Source organism: Nelumbo nucifera, chromosome 2 (genome assembly GCF_055504915.1).
Source record: "Nelumbo nucifera cultivar China Antique chromosome 2, China Antique-T2T, whole genome shotgun sequence".
In the NCBI taxonomy this organism is placed as follows: domain Eukaryota; kingdom Viridiplantae; phylum Streptophyta; class Magnoliopsida; order Proteales; family Nelumbonaceae; genus Nelumbo; species Nelumbo nucifera.
Window position 1 is genome coordinate 67454819 of NC_142650.1, and position 20023 is coordinate 67474841.

A 20023-nucleotide genomic window follows, 5' to 3' on the forward strand; every position below is an offset into this window, starting at 1 on the left:
TGCTCTCCCAGATCTCTTAGATCTCTTTCACTGTCTCACACATCCCTCAACTGATCTCTCTCTCCCTCCCTCTTTCTCTCTCTCTCTCTCTCACTCTCCAGCAGATCTCAAATCAGAGAGATTTTCTCTTTTCATTCTTGCTCTTACTTAATAAACCGATAACCATTCTCCAAGTCGAACGATTCAACGGTCAAACCGTTTGGATCAATAATTCGTTGACTAATTCAATGAATTTTAATCAAAGACCGGGTTTGGGGTAAAATGAAACTGGTCGCCTGAACGGTTTCCGATCCGGACGGTCTGACCGTCCGGGTCAAGGACGGTTCGAAAACATTGACTAATACTATACACTAAACTGGGTTGGGCTGCCATCCGGGCATAAGATTTTAGTTATTAGGCCCTTTCTGCATTTATAAGCGGGCTTGATGCGAGCCCGGGCAAAAAGCCCAGAACAATTGAGTGAAACTGTCTAGCCCGGTAAGGCGGTAACCCCTTGTAGTTGTAGCTTGTAGGAGAGGCTCCGCAGGACTGTTGACCAGAGGGGTTTCGTTTTGGCAGAACGCAGAAAGCAGAAGGTGACGGGCCTGGAGCATCTTTCTTTGCTTCCTTCGAAAGCGGGACCAAAATAGAATTCGGGAGGAAGCGAGAACACAGCAAACGGGCCGAGCGATGACCGAAGTTGATGAGGATTTGCTTCTCAAAAACTTCTTTGCCGAGGTTAGCGAAGTCGAAAGGGACAACGAGGTTATCAGGTCCCAACACACATTCTCTCTCTCTCTCTCTCAGAATTCTTTGCTTTAATTCCTGCAATTTCGTATTTGCACTTTCACCAAAGTTCTGTTCTGTTCTATTTGTTAATTGCACTTAGGGTTTTCCTGATAGAATTCGTTTTGCTTTGATTGCCTGTGTGGTTTTCTGATGGAAAAACCTTCAATCAGATGCTCTATGGCTTTGGAGCTTGTATTAAACTGAAAAAGTTTGGGGGCGATAATCGGAAAAACATGATTTTTTTTCTTTTTTGTTGACATCATATTTAATGGATATTTTTTAGTAGTCGTATTTATGTTTGTATTGCGGACTTATGAGGCAAAAGTAAAACTTTATAACAGATTTTCAGGTCGTATGGTTATACCTGTTCTGAATGCATAGCTGAATTTAAACTTAGGAAAGTTTTGAGTTTGAGCGCTTTATGCTGATTGAGAGGGATGGTGGGGTGATGATGCTCGTCCATATTGTTGTGGAGAATTTTGTGTTTATTTTTCTTTTTTCACTTCTAGCTCCATGTTTGGATTTAAGTTCCTTTGTATGAGAGAAGAACTGCCCAAGTTGTGAAATTACTTAAAGAGGTTTTCATCGTAATATTTCTGGAAGGGATATAGAAGGTAAACATGATTAAGGGTAAGGCAGCAGAGTGTCTCAACAGTTCTTCAAGAAAACAATAGAGAAGATGAGGACCATGATGGTTTCAGGACTGTTATATACCCCTTTCATGGTCGTTTTCTTGGATAGAATGGATAGAATACAATCAATTTGGTACAGTTTGGGGACTATATTTTTCTTGTTTTGTCGAGGTCAAAATGAAACAGTTAGGAGGAATTGTGCACAAAAGAAGAGTGAAAGGTATAGAATTTATGCTATTTTTGGGAGATACTCCAGGCTAGCACTGCCAGATTTGACATTTCTTACCAAATCAGATTTTAGAAAATTGGATAACAGTTCTGTACTGAATACATAGATTTTAACTTGTTTAATATACTTATCTCTTTTTTTCTAAAGGCTTTAGGAATTATATAGATCTTTTAACTTGTATGGTGTAACCTTTCTATGTGGAGGAGACATATCAACCACCTTTTGCATCTTTTAAAGCATTCATAGTTGTGTTGGTGAAGATTGATAATTGAAGATGGGAAGACAGTGGGAGAGATTGGTGAAGACTGAAGCAAAAAAAATTCATATTCAAATAGTTCAGAGTAGGGGGAAAGACATCCCTGAAGGTAGGGGAGTTAAAGAGGGCGGTGGTGTTACTAGTGGGTGGAGAAGTAGTTGCTTGGTTCAAGAGTTTTGTTGTTGAAGCTTTGTTTTTGAGCAAGGGAAGGGAATGGAAGAGGTTGAAGGGAGATAGAAGAAAGAAGATTTGTAGCTGAAAGAAGAAAGTATGGAAAAGGAAATTTCATTGCCTTGTTTGAATTTTTTGGGGAAGGAAAAAAGCAACTAGTCTGATTTCCTGAAGGGAGGGATAATGTAGGATGTGGATTAATATTTAATCTGCTACAGCAGTTTAATGCGAGATTGGGAAGGGAGGGACAAGGCAGATGACACTTTAAGTGAAAAACATTTAATCTCAGAAAAGGAGGTGGCTGCAGAAATTTTTACTGTGATGAAAGGGGCAGGTAAAAGCAAGGTGGAGGGAGGTACAGGGTGGAAAGAAAAAGTGGGAGAAGATGTTAATAGTGGAGTTGAAAGAAGAAGTTTTAGATTGGAGAAAGGTATCAGATGCAATAATCAGGGGTTTGAATCTGAAAGGGCTGAACTGTATGCAGTCCTACAAAGTGTACAGATTGCAAGAGAGATGGGTTTGGAGAATTTGGTGATAGAAGGGGACTCCAAGGTGGTGGTCAGTTGGCTTAGAGATCCAGATTCAGTGATATGGTGCTATAGAAATGAAATGAAGAAATTCAAATGGGCAACACAACATATGAATTTGACTATACAATGGGTGGGAAGGGAGGCTAGTGCATTTGCTGACTTTCTAGCCAAGCATGGAGTAACTATGGATCAGTTGTATTAGGCCCGATTGTAATCTTTGTGCTGTTTTTTTTTTTTTTTTTTAAAGAGTGAGGCCCTTGGGATGCTTGTAACAGTCTTTATCTTTTTGTTGATAATGAGTTTTTAATGAACTTTTATTTATCAAAAAAAATCTGAAGGGGACAATGATACTTACACCTTTTGAAAAGAGCAAAGCACTTATTGAGTTGGTGGATGGGGATTTGGAGTTAGAAGCTGAAAATATGGTAAGTAATGCATTTGCTGACTTTCTAGCCAAGCAAGGAGTAACTAGGGATCAGTTGTATTGGGCCAAATTGTAATCTTTGTGCTGTTTTTTACTTTTAAAGAGTGAGGTTGCACGTCATGTCTCCCTTTTTTTTTGATAAATACCTCACGTCTCCCCTTGGGATGCTTGTAACAGTTTTTATCTTTTTTGTTGATAATGAATTATTAATGTACTTTTATTTATAAAAAAATCTGAAGGGGATAATGATACTTACACTTTTTGAAAAGAGCAAAGCACTTACTGAGTTGGTGGATGAAGATTTGGAGTTAGAAGTTGAAAACATGGTAACTAATGCATTTGCTGACTTTCTAGCCAAGCAAGGAGTAACTGGGGATCAGTTGTATTGGGCCCAAGTGTAATCTTTTTGCAGTTTTTTTTTTTTTTTTCTTTTAAAGAGTGAGGCTGCACCTCACGCCTCCCCTGGGGATGCTTGTAACAGTCTTTATCTTGTTGTTGATAATGAATTCTTAATGAACTTTTATTTATCAAAAAAAAAAAAAATCTGAAGGGGACAATGATACTTACACCTTTTGAAAAAGCAATTCACTTATTGAGTTGGTGGATGAGGATTTGGAGTTAGAAGCTGAAAATATGGTATCTGAATATGGTAATATGTTGGTCTTGAGATGGTCCTCCTTATTAAATGTGAAGAAGTTGTAGGTGGAATATGGTGTAACTATTTGTATTCTTGGGCTTCCTTTTCATCTTTGGAAGCAAGAAGTTTTCACTTCCATTACTTTGATTTGTGGAGGGCATTTGGATGGAATCTTTCCTTATGATCTTCATTCAGCGGCCTTACTTTATTAGTGGAGTGAAGCAAGAGGATATACCTAGGAAGGTGAAGGTGTTGGTTGACTGTATTTTTTATTCAGTATGGTTGGTGACGTCCATTGAAGCAGCCCTTTGGAAGGAGGCTCACAGGGAAGAAGATGAAGGTGTTGAAGAAGAATGGTTGTGTGGTGCTTAAGGGATTGAGGTATTTCAAGTTTTCTGCAAATTTTTCAAAATGGGAGGAACTAAAACTGGGCAGAATTAAAGATGGAAGTTAGAAGGATGAGTTTGGTTGCATGGGAAAGGGAGCCAGACTAGCATGTTAATAGATGGGGAGAAAGGAGCTTGGGAAAAGAAAGTAATTTTAACAACAAATAGAGAAGTTAGAAGGAATAGAGTATCAGTGACCCATCTCCAATTTGCGGATGACATTACTATTTTTAGTGAGGGTGGCGACCTATGGAAAGTGAGGAATCTTAAAGATTTGCTTGACTACTTTGAGAGGGTCTCAAATCTGAAAATAAATATGAAAAAGAGTAGTGTGGTAGGGACAAACTTGGATGATGGGGTTATTGAGTCTATGGCAGAATGTTTGAGGTGTCAGGTTGCCTCTTGATCTCTGTCTTATCTTGGGCTTCCTTAGGAGCTAATCCGAAAGAGAGTGAGTTTTGGACCCCAATCTTGGAAAGATTTGAAAAAAGGTTAGAGGCTTGGAAAAAGAGCTATACTTCTTTAGGAGGTAGAGTAACTTTGATCAAAGCCAGGCTAGCTAATCTGTCAATTTATTATCTCTGTGTTTAGGATACCTTCTAAGGAGGCAAAGAAAATGGGGAAATTAATTAGGGATTTCCTATGGGAACCTGGGGAAGAAAAGAGGAGTCACTTAGTAAGGTGGGAGGTAGTATGCAGGTGTAAAGAAGAGGGAGGGTTGGGATTAGAGAACTTGGTTCTAAAGAATGTGGCTTTATTAGGTTATGGTGTGAGGTGATAGCTAGTATTCATGGCTGCTCGAAGAACAGCTGGGATGCTGGTGTATCTCGGCGGGCTACTTTGACTACTCCTTGGAAAGCGATTCACAGTATCCTTCCCCAATTTCTTAACTTTGTTAGGTATGATACTTGCTTTGGCAACTCTGTTTTGTTTTGGGAAGATATTTGGGTGGGTGCCTCAACCCTCAAAGACCTCTTTCCTTCACTCTATTTCATTTCCTTGTTTAAGCATAAGTTTGTTTCCCATTTTCTCCCCTCCCGCTTTTCCCCTTTGTCCCCTACTTGGAATTTTGGTTTTTGTAGGGGTTTGAAGGATTCTGAACTTGGTATTGTTGTGGAACTTCTTTGTGTCCTAGATAGTTTCTGTTTGGATCCTCTAAAGCTGGACAAAAGAATTTGGTCTCCCCACCCTAAAGCTTCCTTTACTTGTGCATCCTTATTCAGGGCCCTTTGTGCTACCTCCACCTAGCTTATTTTTCTGGTTTAGGAGTTTTGGACTAGGCCTATTCTCCCTAAAATCACTTTTTTTTGCTGGGAAGTGTTCCATGGGAAGATCAAATGATCAATACTTTGGATTGTTTGCAGAAGAAAAAACCTTTCTTGTGCTTGTCCCCTAATTGGTGTATTCTTTGCAAAGCAAATGGTGAGGATTGCTTCCACTTACTAAGTTCCTGCACTTTCACTGCAGCTATTTGTGTTTGGATTTTTGCCTTGTTTGGATGTAGGTGGAACCAACCTGCGGTTAAAAGCCCACTCTCTGATCCATCGACTTTTGTTTGGCCCAACAAAAGAGGGAGAATTATGTGGAAATGTATTAGAGCTGCGTCACTTTGGACAGTTTGGGGAGAAAGGAATGCAAGAATTTTCCAAGAAAAGGAACAAAGCCTTTTAGTCATCAAGGAGTGTATCTTAACAAGGGCAATTCACTGGCTGAAAACTTTGGATTCTTTCCATTTGTTTTCCTTTGATGACCTTTGGAGGAACTGGTTAGCAGTGGTAAATAGCTCCTCTAAGAAGGAAAAGATCATTGCCTCTTGGATCCTACCACCTGATGGTTGGATAAAGTTGAATTTTGATGGAAACAGTCAAGGAAACCCTAATCCCTCAGGCATAGGAGGAGTACTGAGAGATAAGGACAGCAAAATCTTAGCTCTATACTCTGGTCCAGTGGGAGTAGGAGACTCGGTCAAGGCTGAACTGTTGGCGGCTCTACAGGGTACTCAGATGGCAAACCATTTAGGAGTTGAACATCTTCTAATTGAAGGAGATTCTAAGATTATTGTGGGCTGGTTAACAGATCCGAGATCAGTCATTTGTTGCTACAAGGATTACCTAAAAAAGGCAAGCTAGTTAACAAATAACATGTCTGTTAGCTCACTTTGGGTGAGCAGGTCAGCGAATGCTTTAGCTAACCATCTTGCTAAACAGGGGGTTCTTGTAACATTTCTGATATATCATTAATAAATAATTTCTTATTCATAAAAAGATGAAAATGTTACAATTGGGGGGTATCTTGGAGGCAGTCGTGAAGAGATTCAACTTAAAAGATTTTGTGGTTATTAAGCCATTCGATGATTTGAAGGTCATGCTATTTGGAGGTAATGAAGAAGTCCAGCTCCCCACTCCTGAATTGGTGGAGTCTTCAGTTGGCAAGATTAGGGCGGAGTGCTGGCATATGTTGTGTAATCAGAATCCGATCCCTAAATGATTTTTGTGGCTTTTGCTAGTTTGACTTCCCTTCAATCTTTGGAATGAGGAATTTATAGAGAAGATACCACAGGTTACGGGTGGAAGGTTGATAGCTTATAACTTCCAGGACCTTCATGCCGTGAGAATCAGAATCATGGGGTTGAAACCTGAAGAAGTCCCTAGATTTCTAAACCTGTTTGCTGAAGGTCTCTGGTTCAAGGTTTGGGTTCTATTGGAAGTTGAAGTGTCATTGTGGACAAGGTATTCCAAGGAAGAACACAATCGCTTTTTTCGAGGGATGGGTCACACATGGTAAGGAAACGTTTGGCCAAAGGTCAATGGATGTTGGCCAATTGTTAGAGGTTAACGAAGAGGCTCCACACTAGTGATTAAAAGGCGTGGTGCACAAGCGAGGCGCATTTTAGGGTATGTGCCTCGCCCAGGTCCTAGGTGCACCCCTTTCAAAAGGCGCACGCTTGGTGCACCTAGGCATGCACCTGATGTGCCTTGCGCCTCAGCCCAGACATGCGCCTTTTTAAAATTTTGCGTTTTTTGCATTTTTTTGAGCCTAACGTTCAAAATTTTGAGCCTAAAATTTTGTGCTCCAAGAACCCCCTATTTGCTAATGTTGTTCATTCATTCATTCCAATAAAATATCTTCTGAAAAGGCAATTAAAGTTATAAAATCATTATTTTTTATGTGAGAAATAAGAATTTAAGACCCTACCATGGACTTGTTTGGGCTTGCCTTGAGGGGCATGGTAAAAAGGTGATTCAAAATCAAGAATGCAATATGTTTTACATCACATTAGCTACTTGAAGTAATGCAATTGAGGAAAAAAAAGAGATTGTGGGTTTTACATGCTTGACAATGCTTTATACGTTTGCTTTTATTTTTAAATTTTCATTTCAATACGCTTTACATGTTTTATTTATGTATTTTAATGTTAGATAATAGTTTTTTTTAAAACATTTATTTTAAATTTTAAGTTTATATTTTTTAATAACATTATGTTTAATATTTTTTGTTTTTTTTTGCATTTTTTGGCTTTTTTTTTTGAATTTTCTGACTTTTTTTTAGCATTTTTTTGGTAATTTTTTTGGCATTTTTTTGAATGGTTATTCTTTCTATAGTTGCTTGCTTGGATTTCTCTACTCCTTTAAAGATCCTGTTGTATCTTTCTTCCCAGACTGACCAGAGTATAGCTTCTCTTGTGGTTCTTCACATTTACCTCAGTAAATGTTTTGAAGGAAAATAACCTGAACATGCATCCAAATAAAGATATAGAAATGGGTATTGTTCCAATTGGATTATGGAAAATAACCTGAACATGCGAATAAAGATATCTTTCCTGCTGTGTCTGGTGTCTCAAGGTAGAAGCAATCCTGTTTCACGTTTCAGCAATGGGTAAAACTGTCTTTTCATTCAAACTGTCTAAGATAACAGTGAATATATTTAAGTCCATTTGAAAAACTTAGGGAATATTTAAGTCAATTTATGAAAACTCAAGGTATGTTTAAATCTTTTACCCTTTTTATTTTTCTATGGTTTTTAATCAATAACTTTCTTTCTATTCTTCTGTGATCCCAGTTGTAATATAATATTATAAGGGGGAAGGAATAAAAAATTTGATGTCTATGGGTGTATGAAAACTTTGTACGTATCCATTGCTGTCTATATTCAATACAATTTATCGTTACTTATTACAAAAAAAGGGTAATGGCCTTTATGATAGAGATCAGAACACCCTTTCAAGCAGTCCCTAACCCACTCATAGTCAGTTATCCATGTGTAAGTTGTTTTCTGGGTTGATATCAATGCAGCTTCTCCACGTGTCACTTATTTGATTTTCCTTAAGTTGAAATTAGGAAATCAAAGTAGATTTTATTCTGGACCTTCTTTGGTTCAAGCTTATAAACCAATACTAATACTGCTTCTAACCACTTAAAACCATTCACACTCTTGTGAAAGTGGATATTTGTATCTTGAATTTGTCCATTCATAAAAGTGGTACTTTGGAAAATTGCCGAAGCTGATTTAGTGAACCCGGTTATTTTCTTTTGAAATCATACCTAGAGATGTTCTGGTACATATCCTGAGATTGATATGTCTTTCTGCTCCATCATCTTATCTATAGGAGTTCCTTTTTGTTGTTATTCAGGTTATTATGGATTTGTTCTTTGTAACTACTTGAAGTTTGTGCTTTGTGGCCTAGTCCTTTTTTGATGTTAAGGTCCATTCTCTGAAGTTTGGTGCCTTTAGCAAATTGTTGGAAGTTTCTGGAAGGATGAAAATAAAACATTCTTAGAGAGGGGCAATATTGGTTTAGAACGATCTGTCCAGATACATGTTCTTTTATGCTGCATTATGCACATACTTGGATTAGTTCAAAGTTGTAGATTATGATTCTTTGTGAGGATTTTTTTATTTTTTTTTTTAAATCCCAGGGATAGGTTTTCCTTGTAAGAAAACACTTTTTCTATATTCAGATTTTTTTTTTCTGTTTGCCTCTTTTGTACAGTTTTGAAAACTTACTAAATTTTATGATTGATAAACTCTTTGTTACCTAGCAAAAAATGGTAAACTTGACAGGATGGTCTCTGCTGGGAGCATTATGATAAAATTAGATGTGGAAAAGGTGTCTTGTCTGTTATAATGGAATTGGAATTTTCTGTTACTAAAAGGTTTGGTTGCCGATAATTTACTGAACCTGATATTCATAAACAATTCTTCTTGGTTTTCATCAATGGCAGGTTCTTTGGTTTATGAATATAATGTTACACCCCACTGTACTCTCACATTACCTTGCATCATTTGGTAACAGTACACATGTTTACCTTGCATTCTACACTACATCATTATTGTTGTTTCTGTTACTGCTATTATTATTGTTGTCCTTGTTGTGATCGTTGTTGTTATTATTATTTATTACAGTGAGCTCAACCTTCATATACATGTTTTTCATTATTAGTTTCTCTTATATCTAAAGTTAACTAGCTTTTCCCAGATTTATCTTCCCAATATTAGTAATATGGACATGTTAATTTTCTTACACTTGCATAATTGATTCTTGATCATCTACCTGTATGTTATTTGGCTTTCCTAATTTCCAATTTAGATAATTTCTATTTGGAAAATCTGAACATCTGCAGGATCCTTTCATGTTTCAAGTTAAATGCATTTGAGTTTCTTAACCTATCTTTTGATTCAGCACCAGATGATGTTAAAAAGCAATATCGAAAGGTAAATTTTGAGAATGGATATTAATTCCATTTTAAGTGTCTTTTATTTTCATATGTTTGATGTTTGTCATTATTTGCTTTGCCTTATATTATTCAAAATTTGTAGTTGTCTTTGCTGGTTCACCCTGACAAGTGCAAACATCCACAAGCAAAGGAGGCATTTGCAGGTAAGGAAACTCTAAGCTTTTCCAGTCTACCAGGTGGAAGATAGAATGTAACTATTATTTTAAGTTACTTTTTCTCCCTGCTGTTTGGTTCTTAACTTTCTAAGGCATGTCTTAAGCAGGTAAGTGTTTTGGACGTCATAAGAAGTAAAAATGTGTTATCCATATTACCCAATAGACCTTCCTGAGTAGGCTTTGCGTATTTAATTCTTTTTTTAGTTTTGTTGCATCATTCCTTTATTTTTTTTCTTTGTTTTTTTGTGTTCTTTTTTTTTTGTGATGCCTTACTATATACCTTTCATCTTGTTTCCTATTAATTTAATGCATTTTGATCTCGTTGTTGATAAAATAAAATAAAAACAAAAGCATCTGTTAAACATTCTTGAAAGATGTTTGGGTAAGACCAAATTCTTCAAACATCAACTTGGCTGACTTTTGTGCTATTGTTATAGGATATAAGTGAAAAAAATTCATCCATCACAATTTCATGCAGTAACATAGTAGGTCAATATGGAATGAAACGTGTACCACAGGTAATGTTATATCTGATTTGACTCTATGCTTCATGACTGAGTAGTTGCTTCATACGGGCTTTCTAAGTGTTAGAGTATTTGTTGGTTTTGAAAATTTTCCACTGTGCCTTTTCTTCTTTCCTATGTTACAAAAGGATTCTATTCTTTTACTGCCTCTGCATTGTGTGGATGGGAATTAACCACTCTTCATCTTCTTTTTTCCCTCCCTATTCAGGCTCTGATGAGGTCTTAATATGGCAGAGTTCCATCTTGAGGATGGTATATAGAAATACAAAATCCATCATCCATCATCATCATCTAAGCCTTGTCCAAACTAAATACAAATCAGGAAACGTGCTTACAAATGGAAAAGTTTCTAGTGCTGGGTGCCAACCTGACACATCCCTCCTTTATCTGGGCTTCGGACCTAAAATGTAAGACAAGCTCACATGGACACTGGTGTAGTTAAAATCAATCATACATCTTGAACCAACAAAAAGAATATCTCTCTACATCTTTAAGCTCTGGAAGAGATAACACCTGATCCATAAAAGGATTTTCATCAGTGCATAGTTTATTGCATCGTGCTCTTTTCCATCAAAGGTTCTGTTTTCTTTCTAAATATCTTAGCAAACCACGAATGGAATAACATTCCAAAGGATTGTTACCTTCTTGCTACCTGCAAAAGATGGCCAGAAAGAAAATATATAATGAGGATGAACTAACTTGAACATTTCCTTTTAAACAACAAGGAAAGAATCCTCAAACAAATTCAGAAATCCTACAAGAAATAAATAGATATCGAAACATCTTCTTCACTGTTGTTGCACATATAATAGAGGTTAGAGACTAGTCATCTTGAATCCTCTACTCTTCAAATTGTTAACAGGAAGAATGCTGTCAAGAACAAGCAACCATGCAAACACCTGTGCTCTTGGTGGAATTGGATAACCTCAAATGCCCTTATTATTACCCCAAACGTCTTTTATTTGTTTTTGTTTGGTTTTCCCCAAAACTCTTTTTTTTTTCCTCTTAAAATAATCTTTCCAACTGGCAGTTTGCTAAAGCAGGTATTATTAGTGATTAGTATGGTTCCAGTGCTGACAGCAATGACTGTTTTCATGTCCATCTTATATGGGTAGATAATGGGTGCTAGTTAAATAACTGTTTCCAACTCAGTTATACATACTTATGTTGAACTTGTTTGTTTATTGAATTCTGTTTCATTATTGCAAGTATTTCTGTAGTTGAAATCATAATCTGTTTTCCTTTACTTCGTGCATTATCTATCTATTGAAGTCTTGCATATAATGGAGTTGCAACTTCTGATACATTTAAATACTGAATATTAATTCTAATTTGAAGAAATGTCTTGTAACTTCATAATTTGTACAATGAAACTTACATATTTCCTGTGGCAATTTAGTGTACACTAACAAGTGTTTGACTTCTCGGCAGCATTGGCAAAAGCTCAACAATTATTACTTGATCCACAGGAAAGAGAGTATCTTCTAAGCCAAGTAAACGCAGCGAAAGGTGAGCACAAATTTTGAATACCTTTTTCTTTTTGATACTGATAAAAAAATTATCTTTTTTTCCACTGTATACTATCTTTTCAACTTAGAGAATAGAGATTGTTTAACATTATCCAGAGTTTTGTCTCTCTTTTTCTTCTTTTTTTCTTTATTCTCTTATTGTTCCCATTTTTTCAGTTTGTTGTGCTCACTCTTGAATAATTGGCTCTAAATTGGTCTTTTCAAAATCTTCAACATTATCGGCTCTTTGTAAAATTATTTCATCAACCATAATGTTCAGTATTTCATTGTGGAGACAATATCTGCCATTTTGAAGGAGAATAATGCTGAATTTTGTTGGATATAAAAACTACTGTGTTGTTTTTTGCAACTGGCATGCTTGAATTTTGTTAGATATTCATTTGCATATAATGAATTGCAGAGGAACTCAGAGCAAAGAGGAAGAAGCAGTTGAAGAAAGACACTGCATCTAAGATAAAATCATTGGTTGATGAGGTAATACCAAGTGGGGTATCGTCTAGTCATTAATTTTTCAACTAGTTTGCTTTTTTCTCTGTTCCATTTTATTTCTTTTCTTATTTTAATTTATTTATTTTGATCAACTGGAAGCATGTAGAGAAATTTGCAAGTTTAATAATACTAAGATGTTCAAATTTTGACATATTCTTTTCATTTTAGTAACACGAGATTTTTATCTTTATATCTGTTAATCTTTCTTTTCATTTAGTTGTTTTTTAACTCCTTTCTGGTAGAGGTTAGAGTTTTAATGGCATTGCATTCCATGGGAACTTTCCAAACCCCTTGGATGCTTGGACTTTTCCAAAACTATGCAACTTGTCATGGGGTTTGGTTGAGGGGCTTCATACAAATATGACCTTTTGATGCATCTACTTCTGTAAATTGTATGTTTTCATCTTCTGGCAATTTATCCTAGCAGTTAATTTTCCCTTCAACTATCCCCTCTTTGCAATACAAGGAATTTATCCTGGCAGTTAAATACTAGAGCATGGTTTGTTTTACTAACTTATGAATTCCAATCAAATTATCAATACATAACTTGCATACTTTGCAATACAGGGAAAATCTGATAAGCAATATGAACAATCAGAAGAGTTTCAGCAGCAACTAAAACAGAGAGTGCGAGAACTATTAACAGAACATGAGTGGCGTCGAAGAAAGATGCAAATGAGGGTATACTTGGAGCTTATACAGTCTTATGTCTTTTATTCTGCGTAATCTACCGCCTTTTCATGTTTTTTTACATTCATGATCAAATGCATAATTCTGCTGTTTAGATATCAGAAGAGGAAGGAAGATTAAAGAAGGAAGAAGAAGAAGCCAAGGAAATGTGGAAAAGGAAACGTGAACATGAGGAGCAGTGGGAAGGCACACGAGAGCAGAGGGTTTGTTCCTCTTCATTTTAATTTTTAATGCTTTAATAACATACTTGGTATCTAACTATTATTATTATTATTTTTATGAATACTTAGTATCTAATTATTTGCTATGTTTCTTTTTGTTGTGGGGAGGTGCTGGAACCAACAAAACTTGAAACCAGTCCTAATCCAACTTTAAGTTCTGGAATATTACACATGCAGTTCAGAGAGGCTTGAGGCAGGGTGACCCTTATCTCCTTTCCTCTTCACCCTTCTCGCAGACATTTGAGTTACCTATAGATGTAGATTTGAGCCAGTCTTTGGTCTTTACTCTCTCTTCATTAGAATGTCAGAAATCTAATTCATTATTATCTCCATGTATTGGAACTGCTTCCATATACAACAAACTATCTGCCACTGGTAGCAACCTCACATATCCCAGGATGGCTGAACCTATTGCTTATACCTATGAACTTGCCCCAGGCCAAACTGATATGCCTGTCAATTGGCTAACACGAGATGTGGACCCTGGAAGCTGAAGTGTGATGTAAGAACTCCCAAGGCTCCTTGCTGTATCCTGCATCCATTCAATGACCACCTGTTATTAGAGGTGTAAATCAGGTCGGGCTGGGCCACCATGACACGACTTTGCAGGCTGCCCATGCTTTAGCGGGCCATGCCATGCCGACCTGCAGGCCTAAGTGGGCCATGCCTGCCTCCTCTGGGATTACTAAAAAATCAGGCCTGGGCTGGGCTGGGCCATGGGCTAGGCCATTGGAGGCATTTTTTTAAAAAATAATGAAATTTTAAAATAAATTAACAAAATAGACATGACATTGAAAAAAAAATCCTAAAGTTTTATTCTATATGAATTTTGATGTATACAATTGTTTATATATGAAGTAAAAAAAAATACAATACAATTAGAATAAAATAGTATAATAATGGACCTAAAAATCCAAGCCCTGGGGTATGTGCCGGCCCGTGAGCGGCACAGCCCGATTTACACCTCTACCTGTCATTCCCCCTTAACCACCAGCTTGGAAAAGCTAAACAAGTATATCAGCCACAAACCCTGAATGTATCCAACTATAGATCATCATCATAATCACCATTAATTGAGTTAGATAGGGTTTAGAGGAGGAAAAAAATGTCTGAGAGAAGAAGATAATGTTGAAAGGAAGACAAGGCTCATGCTTCAGCCTCTCTCTCTTGTTTCATTGAGAGAAGTAAGAGAAATTACAATGCTTCCCCTAAAAGATTAAAGTGTAGACAGTTCTACAATAATAGTGTAAAAATATTCCATCACCCACAATTCCCACTAGAATTGGTGTATAAATATCCACCATTACCCAACTAACTAATTAAATTCTCCAATTGAGTTTACTGCCTTCGTCAACACATCAGCTAGTTATTCACTGGTCTTCAGAAAAGGTAAGCAACTTTATTTGGAAGCCACCTTTTCTTCAATGAAGTGCCTCTTGACCTTAATATCCTTAGTCTTATCATGCTAGAGCTAGACAGGATTGCAAGCAATGCTGATGGCAGCTTTATTGAGGATAACCAAGCTCAGAAAAAATAGTTTTCAACCACAATAGTTCACATAAACCAAGAGCCATGGCAATATGTTGCTTCTGCACTTGAATATAACACTACAAATTTTTTCTTACCTCTCCAAGTGACTAAATTAGAACAACATGAGCAATATCCTTATTTTTGATATACGATCCAGGAAGTATTAGAATGGGAGTCATTAATAGGCAACTAGAACTATTGCTGGATCTTTGGTCTCAATGGTGGGTGGATTAAGAAATGACAGGTTTCTGGTAAGAAAAGCAGCAGGCTCTCAAAGAGTCCATATCAAGAGTCCAAGGCTAGCAGTCTTCTGGTATGAGAAAAATGTTGACCCATAATGGGGATGCTGGGGTGAAAAGGGTATTCTAGATGCTTATGGGGATCAACAGCAGGAGGACAAAGAATACCAAAGTAGTGCAGGCATTGAAATGGATATAGAAGGGTTTGTTTGCACAGATACCAAATTGAATTCCTAAAGAAGAGGGTTAAATAGGTAATGTTGTTAAAGAGGAGACGGAGTTATTATTTTGGGCTATTATCTTTTCTTTCTCATGAACTTACCCTGACTTTTCAATACCTATAATGAACCCCGTGTCTGACATTTGCCATTAGAAAGCTAACTGTGTTTGCAAGGTTACAAGCGATGCCCCTCTATTCAACTCCAATGCTTTGAACCATATTACAAAAATAGGTCCTTTCTTTTTTGAAAAAAGTAAAGGTCCATTCCTTCACTTAAATTGGACTGCCGGTGAGTAACCGGACCATTGGGGGTTGTGAGGTGAGCATAGTTGTCAAGGCGACGCCTAGGCAACAAGGTGCCCTTGGAGGCTCACCTTGCCCAGTCGCCAAGCAGTTTTGTGCATTGGGTTATAAAATACTTTTATATTTTTAATTTTTTGACTTTATAGTTATAAAATAAACATTATTAAACTAGAATATTCATTTTATGTTCTTTTTATTATTTTCTTATTTTGTTAGGGTTTAATCAACACAAACATTGCTAACTGTTGTATTGAACCCATGGTTCAAAATATCGATACACCTCTGTATTGGCAGAGGTGTATTGGTACTTATAACGATACTCCCCCTATTTTTTGTTTCTTTGGTTTTCAATTTCATTTAAAATATATATATATATATATATATATTATTTAAAAAAATGGGTCCCCGAAAACACCTGTAAACAGGTATCAGGATCCCAAAGATACAATATAGTACACCCGATACGGGACGTACTGTATCGAAATTTTGATCCTTGATTGAGCCCTCAATAATTTCAAAACCTGAACCAATAAGCAAGGGAAGAACTTAAAATTGTCTAATCAACACATTTTCTTCTTCCACACCTTCTTCCACCTTTTCTTTTCTTCTTTCCTATACAAAAGTAGGGGTTCAGCCCCTATCTTTTTGAATTTTCTTTTCTTTGTTCTTTTTCTTCTCATAAAATGTTGATTTTCTAGACTTAAACATGAAATTTATACTTATCTTATGAAAATTATGAATAATTATTAAGGAAAGATGGTTATGGAACCTAGGGAACTACCCTAGGATATATGGTTTTACTTAAAAAAAAATCCATCGCCTAGGTGCCTGCCTAGGCAACTAGACGACAAGGCGCCCCCCCTGTCGTCTAGTCTCGCCTTGGTGCCTTGAAAACTATGGGGGTGAGTGAACATGAAGTAGATGGTGAAATGGGGGAGAGGAATAAGCCAAGGTTAGTTTTCTATTAAAAGATAAAAATAGTACATGTGAATCTTGTCTATTATAATCACAACATAATTTTTTTAAAAAAATTATTGTATTAAGAAGAATAAATGAACAACATTAGCCAAAAAGGGGTTCTCAACCCTAACATGGAAACTTGTTTGGGCTTGCCTCAAGGAATTTGGTACAAAGGCAACTTATAAAATTAGGAATGAAAGATGTGTTTAACATCACATTAGCTATTTGAAATAATGCAAGTGGGAAAGAAATAAAGAAATTGAAAGTTTGACATGCTTGAATTGTTGTTGAGTGCTTGGATATGTTTTATATGTTATGTTTGATTTAGTAGAAATAACTAATTGCAGATTTAGTCGAGTTTCTTGTGAAAGGAAAGAGGGGGAAGATGAAGATTTCAGCAGTAGAGAAGAAAGGAGAAGAAGAAAAGAGTAGGAAGTTAACCAGGATTCAGAATTAACCCTAGCCGCCTACCTCTCATTATATTTATACTTAACTTAAAGGATGAGATATTACAAGGATGCCCTTAGTAGGGCGGCTACTAATATAGCTGAACAATCACAACTTATAAAAACATAAACTAATGGGCCTAAAGCCCAACAACTTCCTAACTAAATAAAAAACAACTTGGACCAACTCAACAGATTTTATTTTTGCATTCTATGATTTATGTTTGTGTATTTTAATTTGATCCAATAGGCTTTTTAAAACATTTAGAATAAAATTAATGTTTGCATTTTTAATTAATACTATTTTTAATATTTTCTTGTTTAAATTTGATTGTTTACAATTTTTTGATTTTTTTTTTTTAAATTATGCCTTCTTCAAAAAGGCACGCACCTCACCTTGCACCTTGGGCATGCAAAATGTTTTTTGTGCTTTTAAAACACTCTAATAATTAGACAAAAGGGTAGTTAAACTAGTAAACCATTAAAGCTTCACATTGTTGTGTTTATCTGTAACCATTTTAAAAAGAAACATTATATTATGTCTACATGTTTTTTTTATCAGTTTATATATGCCTACATGTTTACATGTGCTTGTGATGCTTTCAAGCATGGTTTTCAAAACCAGACTGGACTGGACGGTCAGACCGGAAAAACTGGGAACCGGTCAGGTGACCGGTTCCGTTTTCCCCAAAAACCGGATTTCCCCCAAAACCATTGATTTTGGTCAGCGAACCGCTGAATTGGGTGGTTAACCATTCGAACGGTTTTGACCTTTTATTTTTTTTGAATTTTTTATTTTTCTGTCAGAACGGGTCTAGCGTTTGGTTCGAATGGTCAGACCATTTGACCCAGTAACTGGACCCCTGACTGGTTCGGTCACTGGGCCAGTTTTAAAAACCATGTTTTCAAGTGTGATGGGACATGGTTGGGTGAGGGTATGCAAAACACAAATAAGTGATAAAACTAGGAAAACTGGAGTTCTTTGTTTTTTTTAATCTGCATTATACTGTTGTTGATAATTTTCTAGGAACAAGTGGACCACATCAGGCAGTCAAGCTCTTTGTTTGCCTAAGCTTTATTATATAGTTCTTAATTTCTTATCGAGCTGTGAACTATTGTGGTCTGCATGTGATTTTTTCCACAATTTTTTTTTCCAACTCTCACCAAATTAAGTGTACTTTCTTCATTGGTGATGATTTCCCATTGTTCTTCATTCACAGGTTTCCAGTTGGAGAGATTTCATGAAGACAGGAAAGAAGGTGAATATCTTGATTGGTTTGTTCCTATAATGTATTTGAAAGCAGATACAGGATTATCTGAATACAACTTAATCATGTCTCTTTAGGTTAAGAAAGGGGAAATTCGGCCTCCAAAGCTCAAAACGGAAGACCCCAACAAATCGTATGTCCAGAGACCAGTGAAGCGAGGTTAAATGACAAGATCAGGTTGATCGTTTTCTTGTGGTCAGACTTGGCAATATTTGGAGACCACAACTATCTTGTGGATGAAAATTTGCATCAACCACCGTCTAAGGGGTTTATATGATTATTATTGTCATCTATACGTGCAACCTTCTTGTAGTCCCTTAAAGGGATTAGTTTTTAATTTTAATGAGATTGGCTCAGAGATGGGAATTAATGTTGTAATTCTTTCTTGTGTTGTAATCGAAATTACGTTATTTGATTATTGTCATTCTAGTTAGCCAGTTAACAAAATGTTTTAAAAATCAACTCGGAACCGGAAAACTGCTTTAGCCATCACTCACCAGTTTTTGAGTCGGTGGTTCGATCATCCGGTTTGATTGGATGGTCCTTTCAAATTGAAATATTAAAAAAATAATTAAAATAAAAATGGCCAAAACCGGTGTTTGGGTCAAATGAGTTGATGATTTGACCGCCTGGGTCATAGGTTGCAGACCAAGGCAACATTCTTGGCCAAGAAACGGGTTAGGGGTGAAATAGAACGGGTTGCTTGAACAATTATCGGCGGGCCTAACAGTTTAAAGACAAAAGCACTAAAACTGCACATGAACAAAATACAAACGCTGAAGCGCATTAGGTTATGGCAATAAACTCAACTGAGACTCTAATTTGGATTAACTGAACGCGTATAGTACGCTGTGGAACCAATAAGAACGCAACGAGGTAGTTTGCAAATGTCTTGAATGGTGAATGGTGAATGGTGAAAAAGTGTAAGTTATACTCGACTTTGGATCTCTGACGTGCAATTATACTCTTCGATCCGTCTTCTAGATCAGCACCCAGTACGACAATTTCTGAGTTTAAATGTATGCAGGGTCAGAATTTGTAGGTCCGAAGTACCTTGGGGTAGGTGCCAGTTTGGAAATAATGTCAATTTACTGATGCATAGAATGTGGATTGTAGACATTTTGAATGTTAATAGTTCTGTAGTGAAAATCAGAAATCTATATTAGGCCTATTCATATTTTTCCGTTTTTTAAATGGTTTATGCAAATGTTCCCATGATGTTACCTGGATCAATTACTGCTTGGAAAAGATTCAAAAAGAAAAATTGATGAGAGCATCTGGTCTTTTGTTTGTATGCAATTTACTAATGGATAATCTTGTATAGATTTTGTAGAGGAAGGTAGGGTGTCTACACAAGGTTCAAAATGTTGATACATATTATATCGGGTGTCTACACAAGGTTCAAAATGTTGATACATATTATATCGGGAGTTTCCTGATATGCCTTTACAAAGGGTGTATCGGGGTTTTGATCGATTCAAAGGGTGGATGGACTTTAAACCGGCCCCTCTAAATCGAACTTGAAAAAAAAAACTACCAATACACTTCTACTGGTGTATCGATATTTTGAACCTTGTGTCTTCATCTCTTTGCTTCATTAGGTTTAAGTAAAAAGAAATAAAAGAAATACAAAGGATTTTACATTATCAACCTTCTTTCATGAGATTCTAAGTCATTAGAC

General features: G+C 36.4%; 1 protein-coding gene across 2 annotated transcripts; it reads left to right on the forward strand.

Annotated features, from left to right (window-relative positions):
• Window positions 1-477: 477 nt before the first annotated feature.
• LOC104601419 (J domain-containing protein spf31-like) lies at window positions 478-18766 on the forward strand. Of its 2 annotated transcripts, none has more exons than XM_010264729.3 (9): window positions 478-717; window positions 9655-9745; window positions 9851-9911; window positions 11879-11956; window positions 12377-12450; window positions 13033-13146; window positions 13251-13358; window positions 18295-18333; window positions 18420-18766. In XM_010264729.3, exons 1-9 carry the CDS (start codon window positions 683-685, stop codon window positions 18504-18506), a joined length of 687 nt encoding a protein of 228 aa, XP_010263031.1. In that variant the 5' UTR covers window positions 478-682; the 3' UTR covers window positions 18507-18766. The 2 variants fall into 2 exon arrangements, with proteins under 2 accessions (XP_010263031.1, XP_010263030.1); XM_010264728.3 differs by having other exon boundaries at window positions 484-752.
• Window positions 18767-20023: the final 1257 nt, after the last annotated feature.

Excerpts from the sequence above, each read along its gene's own strand:
- LOC104601419 (XM_010264728.3), top strand. The coding sequence starts at position 670 with ATGACCGAAGTTGATGAGGATTTGCTTCTCAAAAACTTCTTTGCCGAG. Across the intron at positions 9,912-11,878 it reads AGCAAAGGAGGCATTTGCAG|CATTGGCAAAAGCTCAACAA; the intron begins GTAAGGAAACTC and ends ACTTCTCGGCAG. Across the intron at positions 12,451-13,032 it reads TAAAATCATTGGTTGATGAG|GGAAAATCTGATAAGCAATA; the intron begins GTAATACCAAGT and ends TTTGCAATACAG.